The sequence below is a fragment of the Lygodium microphyllum genome, chromosome 6 (assembly GCF_053477565.2).
Source record: "Lygodium microphyllum isolate KBCC chromosome 6, Lygodium_microphyllum_v1.1.10, whole genome shotgun sequence".
Taxonomy (NCBI): Eukaryota; Viridiplantae; Streptophyta; class Polypodiopsida; order Schizaeales; family Lygodiaceae; genus Lygodium; species Lygodium microphyllum.
In genome coordinates, this window is record NC_141140.1 from 143,003,625 (window position 1) to 143,020,931 (window position 17,307).

Consider the following 17,307-nt stretch of genomic DNA (forward strand, 5'->3'; position numbering starts at 1 on the left):
ATATTTATTGATTTCTTCTCTAATATGGAGATAAGAAGAACAAAAACCATGCTTTTAGTGGAAGAGACTAACATATGATCATGTCATACAATTTGTTGATGAAGGATGGGATACAAGGACAGAAGGAAAAGTTATATGTAAGATAAATCAAGACTCTATAGCTTGTAAATATATGATTGCTACTCAAAATTTTATCATTAGCTTTTACTATAGTCGATGGCATTTTGTTGGTAGTAGTCTAGTTACTTTAGACCAGAATCTTGATGATTTTAGCAAAGATCCTATAGTGGATCTTGATATTTGGTTCAACGAGGATATTATTGCAATCTTAAATATCAGAAAATCATGTACGCTACATCAAGTGAGGATGCATTTACAAAATGAAGACATTGAACTACCATGCTCCTTTGTATTCCAACTTGACAAAAAATGAGTAAGTTTTCATATCATATTATATCTATTTAGATGTTTATCAAGATCTCACTTCCTAACTAACAAACATTTGTAATTTATTTTTTGCAGATATCAAAAAGGAGAGAAAAGAATATACACTGCAAGGACATTCAAGAAAAGATATATTTACTGTCAATATAAAATATATGTACAAATTTTGTAGCAAATGTCTATCTGCCATCTCTATGAGATATACAAGGGCTGAAGGGCAAATTTCTATATATGAAGGCTTACAAGGCGATATGGCAGAGCTATTTCTTTTTTCGAAAACTATCCTTTCTAGGAGTCCTTTTGCCTTTCTTTGATGCCTTGGGTATAGAAGGTGTGGGTAAAGATGTTGAAGTTGTGGCTTCACCTTCCAGGTTATAGGCACCGCATCTCCTTCATCGTGTAAATCCCCACCAATCTCTGTTGTTGGTTGTATACAATTGACCATTATATACTTCAAGGTCTTTGCTCTGACGTACCAAATATGCTCAGATGTATAGCAATCCTTCGAAAACTGTCACACATTTATAGGAAAAAGAGTTTTAGTTCATTATTGTTCTTACAATAGACTATATTTTTATCATCAATAGACTATTTGCAATGAATATCTATCATAAAGTTTAGCATCTTTCATATTACCTTTACATGTTTATCATCATTAAGATAAACAAAGTTAACCATTCTTCTAGCATTTGCAATCACCCTCCAACCACAAGAATGACTATCATCTTGATGAGGACACTGCAACCACCAACACAAAGTAAAACTATGAAATTTACGGATGGTAGTTCATAGAATAAACTTATGTTTCAATTATCTTAATCAATAACTTACCGCAACTTGTCTATATTGCATTGTTGCAAGCAAATCAGACGGCATAGGGGGCCTTTTATCTAGCTCTTCAATTAATCTTTTTGCATCTCTATATGTAAAATATATTGAAATTTAGAGTACTTACAAAAAAAAAAAAGAATTGAAATATCAAGGAGTCCTTGGATAATATAACTTACAATTTAGCATTTCCATGGCTTCCTTTCATAGAGTTGATTAAAAAACATTGCTTATCCACACAGTCTATTGCAATCAAGCTCCAATGAGAACTGAAAGCAATCATATCTCAACAAATTAGTAGGATAAAATCTCAAAAACTCTAATAGAATATTGAATCACTTACTTTTCATTATATAGAATTATAAGGAGCTCCAAAGTATCGAAGTCAATCAGATTGAACCACTGCTCAACAAAACTTGTATCAAGCTTGTTCCTCATAAAGTATGAGATAGATGAATCAAGAACCTCAATTTTTCGTTGCATATTCAAAGGAAACTCATGCATTACACACCTAGAAAAGGCATAGAAATAGTGAGTATAAACAAGAAAAATCTTATTGTTAAAAAAATATCAAAAAGTAGAAGTAATTATGGGTGGATATACCTTAGGCTAGCAAGAATAATACTGTCATTTATTTTTCTTCTTTTATCCTTAAGAATCTGAACACATGCAGCATTAAAGGAGATAATCTCAGCTCTTTTTCCTAAGTCACCAGGTAAGAAAAAAAACACATTGAATCCTTTTGGATTAGCTACTTCAAGAAGGGTGGCCATCTCATTTTCAAAGGACTCTAGTTGCTCTGCTTCCCTTTCTTCAGCCCTTTGCCTCCTATACTCTCTCAATTTATGTGCATGTTCCTCTTTAGCTTTCTCCTCTTTTTCATGTTGTCTTGTATCCCTCTCGTGGGTAACATCCTCAACCTTGGGACCAGAATCATATTTCTTTCTCCTAGCTGGGAGCACATTAAGGATATTAAATGTCTTCGCATCAATAAGGGGAACTGGATCAAGGACCTTTGAAAATCTATATCTTAGCCTCTTAAGAATTACCATGTCCTTGTCCATGAGTGTGAGCCTATGAGCATGAGCAGCACAAATATAGGAATCTTGAAAAAACTAAAAAATCCTCTGTGGCTTCCTGTATACAATTAAGGACTGTTCTTGTCCATATGAAACTATCCAAACTATATTTGTCACAAATCTCCCTGACAAGTCTTTGAAAAGATAGCTTTGGAATTGCATTGTTTAGAGCCTTTATTACCTTCCTAATCTCCCTCAAGCACCTGACATTTTGAGAAAAATTTCTCTTTGGCTTTGAATTTCTAGAGAGCTTCTGAGGCTTTGAAGATTGATGAATCTTTAATGCTAAACCCCTAGGATCAATCTTCTCCTTCCTTGCTGTTGCTTTAGTCCTAGCCATCTACCAAAAAAAGACATATTACTTCTTGTCCAGTGAAATGCGAGTTTGAGAAGAGAGACCTCCTTGCAGCATGTTATTTTCGCGTTTCACCAGACAACACATAAATAGCAAAACAATCAACAAAACTAAGGAAAACAAAACATTAACCTAAGGAATACCATAATAATTACCTACAATCTCTACACCATTAAAGCCATAGAAGCAATGTTATAAAACATTAAGGGAAAGATAATTCTTTATACTACCATCAGATTATATCATAGACATGAACTTTTCAAATGCGAGTCAAAGGAAAAGTGCAGAAAACCATACCTTGTCTCACACATTGCTGAAAAAAGTCCGTTTAAAACCAATTTTGTGAATAAGCCCGGTGAAACGCGAATACGTTCTTCACAACCACAACTTGAAGAACCTGATCGCGTTTCACACAACAATGTTATGCTAGTACAAAAAAAACAAGTATAAAAGTGACAACTTCCTATAAGCTCCATACTATCAAAACCCTAGAAGCAATGTCAAAAGACATGAAAAGAAAGATACTTTTTCACACCGGTATCAGCTTACCTTACAGACATGGATTTTGAAGCGCGAATCAAAGCCAATTTTTAAAAAAACTCTTGGTGAAACGCGAAAATGTGCTGCATGACCACGAAAATGTGAAACAAATTTGATCGTTGTTTTCCTTTATTGGGAGACTTTTCTAAAAATTGATGGTACGTGCATTAATTGGCGGTGTATTAAGTGGAACACGTGCGCACATATTCCGAGATATTGTTATCCCCGAAAAAAGGGAGTGCGCACGTATTCTGAGATATTTCATGCAGTGTGTTAAGTGGAACACGTGCGCACGTATTTTGAGATATTTCATGTGTGCGAAAATATTAAAAATTTCCTCGAAATTTGCGGTCATCTTTATTTTGCCATCATTACGTTAACTTTTTCGTTGGAACTATCAACACACGTTTGACAATTAATCAAACTCTAAACACACAATATTAATATAAAAGCTTTTCGAAATCATCTTCTCCGATATTGTCTTTCTTTCTCCCAAAATTTTGCTTCAATTTGTCTTCAAGGTCCTTGCTTCCTGTTTGAAGAGCATTTCAACAATTTCTGATAGGTAACAAAATTTTGTTATTACAAGTATCTGAACAAAATTTCATTGATTAGTATAGAAAGAATTTTTAACAACACTTGAAAAATCACAGATGTCATGTGTTTTGTGTCTTTCAAAAGAAGCATGGCACTTCCAGAAATGATTTTATCACAAATTTCTGTGTTTTAATAGAATTAATTCATAGTTTATGTTTATCTTCTTGTTCTAAACCTATTGACCGATGAAATGCGAAATAATGTCTCTGGTTAGGGATGTCTTCCTAACTATCGCGTTTCATCGGTCAAATGTTGAAATAACGCTTGTTTTCAAGTAGTGTCCGGTGAAACGCGAGTTCTTCACTGGCTTTGGCCTCTGGACACCTGTTTTTGCGTTTCATTAGTCACATAAAAAAAATTCTCCTTTTTCGATCTTTTGTCTTGTGAAACGCGATTTTGAGGCCTCTTTCCATGGTTCTATCGCGTTTGATTGGACATTGTTGCCATTCTGATTTGTTTGCAGGGATAAATCTTTTGTTGGTCAAGATGACAAAGTGAAAGCTATCTTTGGAAGGAATGGATGAGAAGGAGCTAATGGAGACTTTTGATGATAGGCTCTTTGATTTCTTACACACAACTAGAAATTCTTCCAAGTTTAGCTATATCGAGGAAATTTTCAATGTTCCTTTTGATTTGAAAGAGTTATTGGAGGATCTTGAAGATAAACTTAAGGAGTACATATATTTTTATGATAGACATGTGCAAGGTTTAGAAGTCAATGGATTTGTTCATTATAGTGATGTCATGGAAGCCACCAGTACAGCCAAATCAACTTTGCTAGTAGGCAGGTTCAACCTCATTGATGAGGAATTCAGGAAGAGAGAAACATGTTGCCCTTTCCACATGTATCAACACCAATGCCGTCTAATCCACAAGGATGTTGGATTTATTGTGTATCTTCAGTACATGGAAAATTTTTCTCCAGATATAGCCCAACAGAGAAAGCTAGAGGATATTGCAAGTATGGATAAGGAGGTTGAAGAGAAGGAGGAGATGTTCCAAGAAAATATTGAGAATCAACTTGTCCAAGGTTTTGATGTAGGTTTGTTTAAGAGTGACAATATCACAATGGTGGAAGAAAAGGAGATCGAGCCAAGTGCACAAGTTGATGAAGAAGGTCCTCTTGCATGTGTTCCAACATTTTTCACTTATCTTATCAACAAGAAGAGATATGTGTTGCTAAATGATACTCAACATCTTTTTGATCTTAGAGAAGATTATTGCTTAGCAATCCTTGTAGGTTGGGACCAAAATGACATGAATTTTATAGGTTATGAACAAGAACCACTAGCAAGTCTTGATGTTGAGGGAGAGAATTTCCAAGATAGCTCTATAGCCTTACATACATGTATTAATCAGATCGTAGAATACGAAAAGGAGGGGCTACCCACAGAAGAAGAGTTCTTGCATGTCCAAAAGAGACTTCGTATTGATGATATAGGGTATGAAAAAAGATTGAAGTCTCCATCAGATGAGAAGCCCAAGAGTTCAATAAATCTTTATGATGATAGTCTTCTCGAAGAAGACGAACACCCTAAGGTATGAAATATAATTCGAAGTTACCCATTGAGTTTATGTTAGACTTTATTATGCATTATAGATAAATATCTTATATCTTATACTGTTGTGGTTTGTTGTGTAGATTGAGATTAAAGATCTGGACAACTTTCTTGCAAGGGCCAAGGGCTCTAGGCCAATGAAGCTTGGAAAAAATCAAAGCCTTGGCCATTATATTGGAAACTTAAACAATCAAACAATTGTAATATATCATAGTAGATTATCAAGCTCTCCAAGTTTACCAATGATGCTATCTCAAAGGTAATTGGATCTCAAGTTTTCAGCAGAGGTTTGGACAAGATCGTTTTAGTGGAGAAGGAAGAAGCCATAAGAGCTTTTGGCTTCATGCCTGGATACAGTGGATCTAAAGCTAGATATTTTGGAGTTCTTAGCTCCTATTTGCTCTCTTATGTAGAAGATAGTAAGAATTTGAAGCTTCTTCCAGGCTATCGGAAACAGGAGTTTTTGAAATACAGAGGTCTTATTGAGTGGGATGAAACAAAAGATTCCTCTAGAGGCCCTGTCGAGCTACCTGAAACCAAGGACTCCTATGAAGGCCTTGTTTGAGGTACCTGAAACTAAGAACTCCTCTGGAGGCCCTGTCGAGGTGCTTGAAACTAAGGACTCTTCTGCAACACAATCAACCTAGAAGATGCCAAAGATCAAGGATTTCTTGAAACCCATCTTTTTCCAACTCTTTGTTTGGTTTGTAACCATTCTGTAAATCTTTGCTTTGCGCAAGAATTTAAATATCTATCTTTTCTTCTTTGGGTAACAATTTGTATAGTCCTTGCTAAAGATGATGTATTGCTTGATGTGGTTGTATCTTTAAGCTTGAATTTATGCCAGATTTGTCGATAAAACCATTGAAAGACCTCTAATAAACTGTTGGCTTTGTGTCTTCCACCTCCATGTCTTGTGTATCTGAAATATTTTGTTATTGCTTGATAATGTGATTTTTCCATAGCTTGGGTTGACCAGATAGATAGAGATCCATATTTTTTAATAAAGTATGGAGCATGGTTGTATAAAATATGTTGCATAGTCAACAAATAAAGAAAGTTATTAAAAAACATTATATGAGTTTGACAATGAAGAAACAGACATATACAAACTTCTTACCATATAGTGAGTAAAGTGTTGATCACCCCAAGCTTCTGTCATCGCCTTTTTGAAAAGGTTCAATTGGTTTTTAAAGTCTTTGAGATCATCATCATTCCATTCAGTCTTATCACAATAAAAAAACACTTGGTCTAGTGTTTCCCAAACTTTAGCTTTTCTATTCCGAGCTTGTCCATTATCAGTGTGATCCTTAACTGCATTATGTAGGGATTTCCGCTGATTAAATTTAATAGTTGAGCCACCATTTCTCGAGTTTATCTTGCCAAGTCTCCTATGAAAACCTAGAAACCTTCTAGCCTTCACTCCACCAATAGATGGTTTTTTTGGGACACAATTACTATCCTTAGACTTCTGAAGATCTAGTTCAATAATAACATTGCCACCATGCAAACCAATTGCAGAGAGAACTTTTTCAACCGTTGTTATAGCATCTGTACTAGTTGATAATGGCTTCAGCTTTCATACAAATCCTATATAGAGATGAACAAGCTTTTCAATTATCCTGCAAAGTGCATGAAGTGTACAAATATGGGCATTCGCTAAAGGAATGTCCAAGACTGGTTTAAACTATGGATCCTTATTGTGCCTAGAGGGAGCTCTATTCCAATTGCTTGAGTTTAACTCTGCAACTAGCGACATGCAGTATAAGTAAAGAGATCTCAAATTTGCTCCCTTTGATACATTATACATACATTTGAGTGTCTTTAGGTCACCAGCTATGTGCCACTCAATCCTGCAGTTCCCAAATCCTTCAACAAATAGCTCTACTCTTGCTTGTTGCCTTTGAATAACATTAGGTATTGATGTTTGATGAAAAACCCAACATAATATATCAAAATTCTCAATATCTACCTCAAATGCTCCTAGCCACCAGATGTTATATTTATATTGAATACTAAATGATGTTGAGTGATTGCAATGACCTAACGAAAGTGCTCTATTCATGAAGGTGATAGAGATTCTCTCCAATTTTTTACATTTCAGAATCTCACTTTCATCAAGTTTAATCACAAATCTAGCCACTCCCTGTGCCTCTGCTACTGACAAGTCATAAAATTTGATCAATAAGCATTGTAGGGTGGATAAGTCAAGGAAAATATTGTTAAATTCATTGAATGTAACCTCCTTTTTCTTGCCCTTGAAGGTAGTCTTGATATGAAAAGGCTCACTTAGAATCCCCATCACTTTGTTATTAACTCTCTGTCTGATAGTCCTAACCACAAATGGCTTCGGAAGTATGCAATTGTATACATGTCCTTGCTTCATATTTGATTGTAAAAGCTGAAAAAGTTGCATATAAGCATCTCGACTGATACCAATACTATCCAGTGTCTTTTGTACTAACTCAGAATCCAAAGAATGATCCTTTACAAATGACTCCAAGCATTGTTTATTTGCCTTTTTAAATTTCTTCTTCTCCAAAATATCCTTTGAAACTACTGAAGGAAGAAGATGATAATAAAATTGAGCTGCTTTTAAAGGATCTCTTTCACTTGCATTTGGTTGTAGAAGAGATCTAAGCAAAATTAACATCACAAATCAATACAAGTAATTTAAATAAAGCCATATTTAAGATTTTCAAAGTGAAAAAAAATATACCTTGCTGCTTGGATTCTTTTACCACAGCCTCCTCCTCCTCATTTGAGATTCTCAATATTTTTAAGAGCTCTTTGTCAATTTCGAAGGCCTAATAAAGTTTGCTTTCATTGATAAGCTTTGATACGCTTTTCCAATGAATGAATTTTTTGTTGACAATCCTCTAGCTTCTGCAACAACTCTATATTGTGTTTCATCAAAAGATGATTCTCTAGTCCAAGGATATCCTTTTCTACAACAAGGTTAAGTGTATAACCTAAAAATCCAGTGTAGGCATCACCAATAAACCTCATTAATGATGAGCTATTATAAAAAGGAGGAGTGCTATTTCTGCTAGGATCTTTGGGATATAGCTTTCCATCTAACCAAAGATCAATATTCTTCTTTCCTTCAAACCTCAGTATATGTTTCATAGACTCTGTAACCGTGATAGATTTTGTTCTCTTTCTTATTGGTTCATACTCACTATCCAACTCAATATGAAGATGATAGAGAGGTCTTTTATTGGAGCTACAGAGATCATTGGATGATTAATCCATAGCTGAGTTACAGAGATCATTGGGTGATTGATCCATAGCTAAGGATATGATTAGAAGCAAGAACGAAAACAAAGAAGAGACTACTAAGGAGGAGAAAAAAAGAAGAGAGAAACGATGGAGGGAGGCAATCGAGTATCCACCAAAATTCAAATTGAATATTAGTTTTCACTTTAATGAGGAGAGGTAAGATCTTCATTATGACAACCTTTGCCAACTTTATGGCGACCTAGATTTCTAGATTTGATGTGACCACGAGAATATCACAACAATGACTTATTAACGAATTTTGATATTTTAACTTACCAAAATATAAACCTTTTAAAAATTCTATAAAATGATTTTATTTCTTAAATTATTTTCTCTCTCTAGGATCTCTTACAAGGCATTTTCGAGACCTCAAAACCCCCCTAATGCCTAGATCTATGGATTGAGATAAATCTCTGAAATAATGAAGCAATACCTCAATGTCAATGCCCTGATGGTGCCTTAATAGGCCGGGAAGAAGCTCGGGAAGCCGAGGAGTGACGGGAGCTCAAGAGAATGAGCTATGGCTGCCGAAAAGGAAACCCAATGCGAGTGAGGAGTCGATGGGAAGCTGAGAATGCCACGAGCCAAGCTCAAGAGTCCGGAAGCCGAGCTCTGATACCAGTTGAAAGGTGAGAAGGATCGAAGCTTGTACACGAGAGCTATGGCGGGAGAGAAAGAGCAAGAAAGAGTGAGACAAGAAATGGGAACTCCAACGGTCACAATGTGTGACCGAGCCTTCCTTTATTCAAACTGTCACTAAAAGAATAAAGAATAACATGACGGTGACGGGCGCCCGCCACCTATAGTGTGCAGTGGCGGTGACTATCAGTGTAGTAATACACGGACGGCTAGGCGGAGGCGCCTTTACCCCCAAGAGTACTCTCCTATCATCAATAGCATATCATTAATCACTGCAAAAAGAAGAGGGGCGATGGGGCAGTCTTGATGCACAAACCTTTTTAGCAAAAACTCGCTAGAGAGCTTACCATTGACATTCACTACCACCAAGGCATTTGTGAACATGTCATTGATCATTCTGCAAAAGTGTTGACCATCAAAATAAATCCCCACCTCACCTGATCATAGGCTTTGTCTATGTCCATGTTGATTAGGACAAATTGACCATCGTTTATCAAAGTATAGTCCAATGATAGAATGAGGTTGAGGACATCATTATGGATGCATTGACTGTGGAGAAAAACATACTGACCTCGATATAGAAACTTGAGGAGGAGGAATTTGATTCTGAGAGCAAGAGCCTTCACCACAATTTTGTAGGAGATGTTAAGCATTGTGAGGGGCCACCACTAGTTGATGGAGCTCTTATCATCTAACTTAGGTATCAATTTGATCACCTTGTGATTGATGCACGAAGGGAGAGTGCCACTTCTCATGAAGTGGTTGGAGAGTCACAGATGTCTTGTTTGCATGACTCCCACATGTTGCGGTAGAACTCCACGGGGAGACCATTCGGACCCAGGGACTTACCCGTTTTCATCTTCTTCTCCATGAACTTCAGCTCGTCAATGGAAAAGGGATGTGCGATAAGAGTGGTTGTAGTAACATTGACCTTGTTCATGCACGGTGTTAGGAGTCCTTTGTCTTCGCATGGAAAACCAGGGATTCTTAGCCGACTCAATAGCACTCATAGATCCGAATACAAAATAGGAGTAACAGTAATACTTAAGTCTGCGGCCTAACCATAGGGCCTCTTTGCAAGCCTCAGTGACTGCAACATACTCTATCTTAGTAGTAGATAAGTTTGTGCATTCTGCACCCTAGACATCCAAGACATAGCACCTCTAGCAAAAGTAAAGACATATCCAAAGGTGGACTCTTGCTATTTTCATGTCTTGCATAGTCAGAGTCAGTGTAACCCACGACTATAGTATCTTGGCTACCATCGCAAATGCTTATATCTGCAGTGCCTTCTAGGTACCCCATGATACCCTTCACACCATCCCAATGTCGTCGACCAGGTATAGCCATATAGTGTAGCACAACTCCCACTCCAAATGCTATATTAGGATGAGTGGCTATCATGGCATACATGAAACTGCCCATTCCGATTGCATATAAGGGAACTTGGCCATCTTGGCCTTCTACTTATCTAATTGGTGTCAATCGGCCTAACTGACCTTCACATGGGAAGATAAAGGATAGCCAATAGGCTTAATATCATGCATATGGAATCACTCAAGTACCTATTATGACAAGTAAAGTAGCCCCTTAGAGCAATCATGTGTGATGCATATACCAAGAAGATATGAGGCCTATCCCATGTCCTTCTTTTCAAAGCTCTTCTTGAGCTGAGTCTTCAAAGCATCTAGCTCATCATCACGAGCTCTCCCAGAAATCAATATATCATTGACATAAAGTACCAAGATAATAAGGTTGCCATCATGAGCCTTCTTCATCTAAAGACATAGATTCATATCACTATGAGTATATCCTTACGAATGCATAAAAGCATCAAACTTATGGTACCATTTCCTAGGTGCCTACTTAAGGACATAAAAGGTTTCTTTATTAGTTTCTTGCCCTTTTCCATAAAGCCCTTAGGTTGTTGCTCCATATAGATATCCTCATGCAATTCTCCATGCAGAAAAGTCGACTGATAAAGGTCCACACATAACTCTACAACCAAGGCCAAAACCAATCATAGGGTAGTCATTTTGACTACATGAGAAAATAATTCATCAAAGTCAACACCATGCTCATGGTTAAAATCCTTAGCAACCAATCTGGCCTTATATGCTAGCTTGGGGCATCCAAGGGTACTCTTCATCTTATACACCCTTGCATAGCAATGCATGTTTTCCATTGGGCAAAGGAACCAAATCCCATGTATAGTTTTTCTATAGTGCATCAAACTCAAATTGCATGGATCTCTTCCAAGAGTGACTATCACCTCTACACATGGCCTCCTCATAAGTAAGAGACTCACCAAAATCTATCAACACAAACAATCCATGGAGGGCACAAGTCAATCATACTAACATCTATCTCTAGTATACCTTCTCAAAATAGATGGTGGGGCTTGTACATTCTATCCAACATCATGATTATGGGCCATTGGAACATCATCTACTAGCTCTCCAGCTGGCCATACAGTAATAAGAGGGTCCTCCTGAAAGATTACATTGTGTACCTCAACTACATGCTTAGGTTGCTTATGCATCTTCTCCTCATGGAAAACAATATCATGGTTGCAGATGACCTTTCGAGCCTCTGGATCTCATAGACAATAGCTCATCTCACCTACATCCCCATAACCAAGAAAGATACATCTCACTAACTTAGGATCTAGCTTATTGTGTTTATCTTTGGGTGTCTTTGGGTACATGGCAGAAAGCCTCATATCTAAAGACTTCAAGAGCATATGAGGGAGGTTTACTAGACCATACCTCGTCTGCAATCTAACAACTAATAGTAGTGCACGGGGATTTGTTTATCAAATGTATAGCAGTAATAACTACCATGGCCCAAAAATGCTGCAATAAGTCTTCTTGACTAAGCATAATGTGAACTCTTTCTTGAATGGTCTTGTTCATGTGCTTGGAAACACCATTCTGGGATGGGGTATATGGGGTGATCAACTGACACTTAATACCCATCTCATCACAAAATTACTCAAATGCTTTAGAAATATACCCACCCCCATTGTCAAACCTTAGGCATTTTAGCATATACCCAGACTGATTCTCAACAAGAGCGGGTCAATGCTAAAATGTAGATAAGACATCGGATTTCTACTTAATAGGATATGCCCAAACCTTATGCAAATAATCATCAATGAACATAATAAAGTACTTGACACCACCCAATGAGATTGATAGGGCATGGGACCACATACATCAGAGTGCACAAGAGCCAAAGGCTCATCCATGCTCATCATGTCAAGACTTTTTATGAGAACTACATATCCGCTTGCTACCATAAAGACAACGGTCACAAGAATCAAAACATTTGTAATCAAGAGGCGGAAGATACTGCAACCGAGCAAGCATTTTCATTCCCTTTAAGGACATATTCCCAAGGCAATGATGCCATAAAGATACATGTGGTATGTCAACCACAACCAAAATATGCTCAAGGGATCTAGATATAAATAAAGGATAGAGGATGCCAGCCTTGGCATCTTGAGAAAAAATAAAATTCCCACCAATAATCTCTCATGCAGTTCAACAAAAGATACATAATAGCCTGCATCATCTAATTGTCCCAGCAGATAGAAGGCTTTTGGTCGAAGCTAGTACATGGTGTACATTATGCAAAGTAAAAGAGCTACCTGAAGAAAATTGCATTTGTATATTCGCAATGTAAATAATATCCAATTCCAAGTCTCGGTCTCACAAAACCTATCATGCTACGATAAGATTGAAACCAATCCCTATACGGGGTAACATTAAAAGAAGCCCCCAAATCAAGCAACCAACACTGAGAATATGTAGACGAAGCATCTGTCAAGTGAGAAGCATCAAGAGAGGAAGTTGCTAAGATGTACTCATCATCTAACTCAGGTTGTAGTATATTTATCTCTTCAATCTTTACACTGGATTTACTAGGGACAATGTTGCAATCATTAGACTTTTCTTGCACTTTGCCAATGCATTTCTCTTTGCACTTATCATGGGGCATCTTATGGCACTGCGGCCAAGTATGACCTTGCTTTTCATAGTAATGACATGACAAAGAGGCCTTACAATGACAAGACTTATTGCAAGACTATCCATGAGATGAAGACCTTTGTGAATCTCTACCACGATGGTAATTACCACTCTTATCATCATGTTTGCCCCTAACAGTCAATGCATGAGAAGTACAAGCTGCACCCACATTCTTTCTGTTTATCTCCTCTATAAGTAAAGCACCCTCAATCTTAGAGTTTCAAGCCATCCTTAGGTATATTAGCATACATGGCAGTAGAAAAGTGTCCCATGACTGGGAAAGTGTCACAAGTAAAAAAAAGAAAGGTAGATTATCCTTGAACTCAAAATATGGGTCTAAGTATCAATGCTAGACATCAATACATGCAAGTGGTATACCCAAGAGCATCAAGCCTCAATAGGCATAGCCTTCCCAATTGAAACTCTTGCTATCCAAACTAGTATAACAAACATAAACCTCTACAAAACTAAGTTAATCAAGCTCTAAGAAATCCAAGTAGCATCCCAAAGCATAGCCATACCATCCAAGCACCAAAATAACATCCTCCAAGCATCAAACAAGCATAATGGAGCTCAATGTTTGATATCCACATGGTATACATCAGGTTTGTACCAAATAGTGAAGCAATGGCTGACCAAGAATATTTCTATCAATGCTCAGGACCAAGCCACACAATGTCCAAATGATTGCCGAAGTATTTACCAAGGATTGGGAGCTCCAAGAGCTTGAAGTGACTGCTACAAGTCAAGGAAGTGAGTTGGATACCCATGCACAAATCATGTTGAGCTAGATGCCTTGCTTGTTGGTCATGCTACTCAAGACTAAGGCTCAAACACTGAGAGGAATGTCTTTTCCAAACCTAGAACAATCCTCAATAGCTAGGAACAAGCCGTGACATGAAGTGGGAGCACAATGCATACCTCAGGGTGAAGAAGCCATGGTTGCCATGAAACCTTGAGTTGAAGCTTTGAATCCAAGCTAAAGCAAATGAAGAAGAATGTGGGAGCTTTCGCTCAACCGCCAAGACCCACGGACCGCTTATTGATTCAAGCGTTCCAAGCCGAGCACTAATGGCTACCTCTCACATAGCCGACGTGCCATCCATATCTACGAGTGTAGTGAACTTACCTTGATGCCGTTCGAGTTACCTCCTCTCCCGCACACTTCGGTAGCTCCACGATCCAAGTGCAAGCTTCAAGCAAGCTCGATCCTCCCGCTCCAAGCTCCAAGCTCCATTGCCGCGAGCAAGACAAGAGAAGAGAAGAGAAGAGAAGAAGAGAGGAGACGATGGAGAGCTTCTCCTCCTCGGTCTCTCACCCTCACACACTCGCTCCCTCACACTCTCACACTCCCTCTCTCAAGCACAAGCTCAAGCAAGCAAGAACAAGAAGAAGAAGAAGAGGAGGAGAGCTACTTTTGGCCACATACAAGAATGAGCTTCTCATTCACTTTTCACCTTTATATACAAAACCCTATATCCCTTTTGGGCGGTCATCCCCTTTTCTCCTTTTTTACATGGCCGGCCGTAGCCTAGGCCCTTTTTCCCATTGTCCTTCTATCTTCCTAGCTTCTTGTCCACCGCCCGTCTACCTTTACAAATTGCACGGGTGAGAGCCCGGCGCTCTTTTACAAGATTTCAGGGTGCGCCTTTTTATTTTAAAATGCGCCTTTCCCCTTTTGCCTTTGCCTTGGACTTTTAAGGTTACCCTTACGCTTTTGGCCTTTTCTTCTTTTCTTTCTTTAGTCGGACTACCTTTTTTTCGCCTTTGCCCTGCGTCTTTTCCACTTCTTTTTGCTTTCTTCGTGTTGGGGTTAACATTACCCCCCTCCTAGACGAGTGCCAGTCCCATGGCACTCACCGTCATAGGTAGCAAGCTGTAGCATGCACCGAAGACGTGGGTAACAAGGACGCCTGTGGTTTCCATGGAGGAGTGTTGGTGGTGGTGTGGCAGGAGGTCCTGGGGGCCTGTTGGTGGCTAAGGTGGCTGGTGGAAGGTTGTTGGAGTTGGTGGTAGGGCTATGCTGTGTTGGGGATTGCATTGATGGCCAGCACAAGTGTTGGCTTGTTGGGGAGTCTGCACATGACGATTCTTTGCGGGCTTGTCGGATGGTAAGGGATAAGCATTCAGAGTTGGGTGTTGATGAAGAGTGAACGACACTTGCGTTGGAGTCTTCAACACCTGCAATTGAAAACCTCTCCTGTGGTCTCTTCCTAGGGGGTAGTGCTAGTCTTCTTATCGTACACAAGACATATTTTGATTAGTTTGGGAGATAGGTCGAAACTCTAAGTAATCTTAGAGTATTGTCCTGCCTTGAGGACCCAAACCGTGTATATGCTTTGGTGCAAATAGTATGTGAGTGCTCGTGAGTATTTAGGTTATACTTAGTTAGAAGACTGTCGACCTGGTTCCTTGTATAGCAATGGGTTAGTGTAGCAAGGGGCTAAGTTGATGGAAAAATTTGTCGATGAAGATGGGAAAAGTACACTTGAATATTGCTTGAGACATCATTATGGTCTTGTCAAGGCCATGTAGCATAATTGAGCTCCTTGATGTCTTAGCTTTTGGTAGCTAGTGGCTACTCGTAGAAAAGTATGTTACACTTGTCCAGTGTCTTTCATGCCTTGCTTACCACTATTGATTGTAATGGCATTGAGATGAGTGCGAGAGAATTGTGCAAGTGGTTCAGGGTGACAAGTCTAACCATAGGCGAGGCGAGCTCCCGAGGTATGTCCTACCCTTGATGTGCCCTGAACAATTGTGGGTGAGTGTAAGGGGCTAGGGGACTAGGGACGAAGCCGGTCGACCAAGGTCACCAGACGTACCTAATTTGAGGACCCCTAGGTGTTGTGCTGTGATCGTGGGTGCTTCTTATTTTTCCATTCACTTTTTTTTTTCTTTTCTTTTCTTTTATTTTCTTTTCTTTTTTCTCTCTCTTTTTTTTTTTTTGCCTAAGTACATCCATTACAATATGTTGAGGCTATCAGCCTTTCAATGGGTTGGAAAATGTCAAGCTTCGAAGGCTCAAAAAATGAATAGTACAATGATGATGGTGCCCTAGCCTCGCTGTTAGAGAAGCAGTTGGCGAAAGGGGGAGATACACTTGAGATATTGCAACCCTCCTTGCGGCACATGCGATGTTGGTACAATTGAGGTAATGACTGCCGTGAGCCAACTATAGAGCCTGACCCAGAAAGGGGGCGTGGTCCAGGAATGTTTTGTGGGCCATGCAATGTGGGCGATTGGCAAGGGTGCTTTCGGCAGTGTGGCTTTGCCGCGGCTCGCTGTGGGGTTGTGGGTGTTGTGGTGATTTGGGCGTTGAACATTTTCGCACAAGGACCTGTATTATCCTGCATCCACTTGTCGCTTCATGAGAGCATATGCATTGTGTATGCCGCAACTATAATAAACCAGTGCAATGCAAGGAGACATCACTTATTTGAATTCTATGGTGTTGACTAGACTTTTATCACCTGCGCTTGATTAGCTTTTTCTTTTGCTAAAGACGTAGCATATATTAAACGCAAATATAATAAGTTCATCCAAGTCAGGAACATGTCAACACTTAACAAGTCGAGAACACTTAACCATTAAAAACAAAAAGTCCTGGCCAGTTATCATTTGATAAGCCCTTTGTGCATTATGGGCTACTCGATTTGTACGAGGCGGGGCGAGTCTGGATGATCGGGTGATTGGGGCTCTGCTGGTGTGGGACTCCCGTGGGGGTGAGCAGGGAACATGTCGACCGGGATATGAATGGTGTAATCCCGGCACGCTACCGTCTCCAGAATTTCTTTAAATAATTCATTAAATTCTTCTCGTTCCCGAGCTGCCCTTTCTGCCTTTGAGCATCTGGGGCCTGAGCGGGAGCTGGGAGTGTGTACCACTAGTGCTGTGGCCTGTTGCAGGTTTCGAGTCTCGACTTTCTTGACTCGTGGGTTCTTCGGCCTTCG

General features: G+C 39.0%; 1 protein-coding gene across 1 annotated transcript; it reads right to left on the bottom strand.

The window, feature by feature from the left end:
- Positions 1-446: 446 nt before the first annotated feature.
- LOC148035230 (uncharacterized) lies at positions 447-1,357 on the bottom strand. The gene is made up of 4 exons (XM_087680793.1): positions 1,276-1,357; positions 1,081-1,182; positions 688-955; positions 447-457 (listed from the first exon to the last, which is right to left on the bottom strand). The coding sequence occupies exons 1-4, from the start codon at positions 1,318-1,320 to the stop codon at positions 447-449; spliced, it is 426 nt and encodes a 141-aa protein (XP_087536919.1). The 5' UTR covers positions 1,321-1,357.
- Positions 1,358-17,307: the final 15,950 nt, after the last annotated feature.

Bases quoted from the DNA above. Each gene is read 5' to 3' on its own strand.
- LOC148035230 (XM_087680793.1), bottom strand. From the start codon at position 1,320: ATGCCGTCTGATTTGCTTGCAACAATGCAATATAGACAAGTTGCG. The intron at 1,183-1,275 runs GTAAGTTATTGA...TGGTGGTTGCAG, and splicing joins TGCAATATAGACAAGTTGCG to TGTCCTCATCAAGATGATAG. The intron at 956-1,080 runs GTAATATGAAAG...AATGTGTGACAG, and splicing joins ATGATGATAAACATGTAAAG to TTTTCGAAGGATTGCTATAC.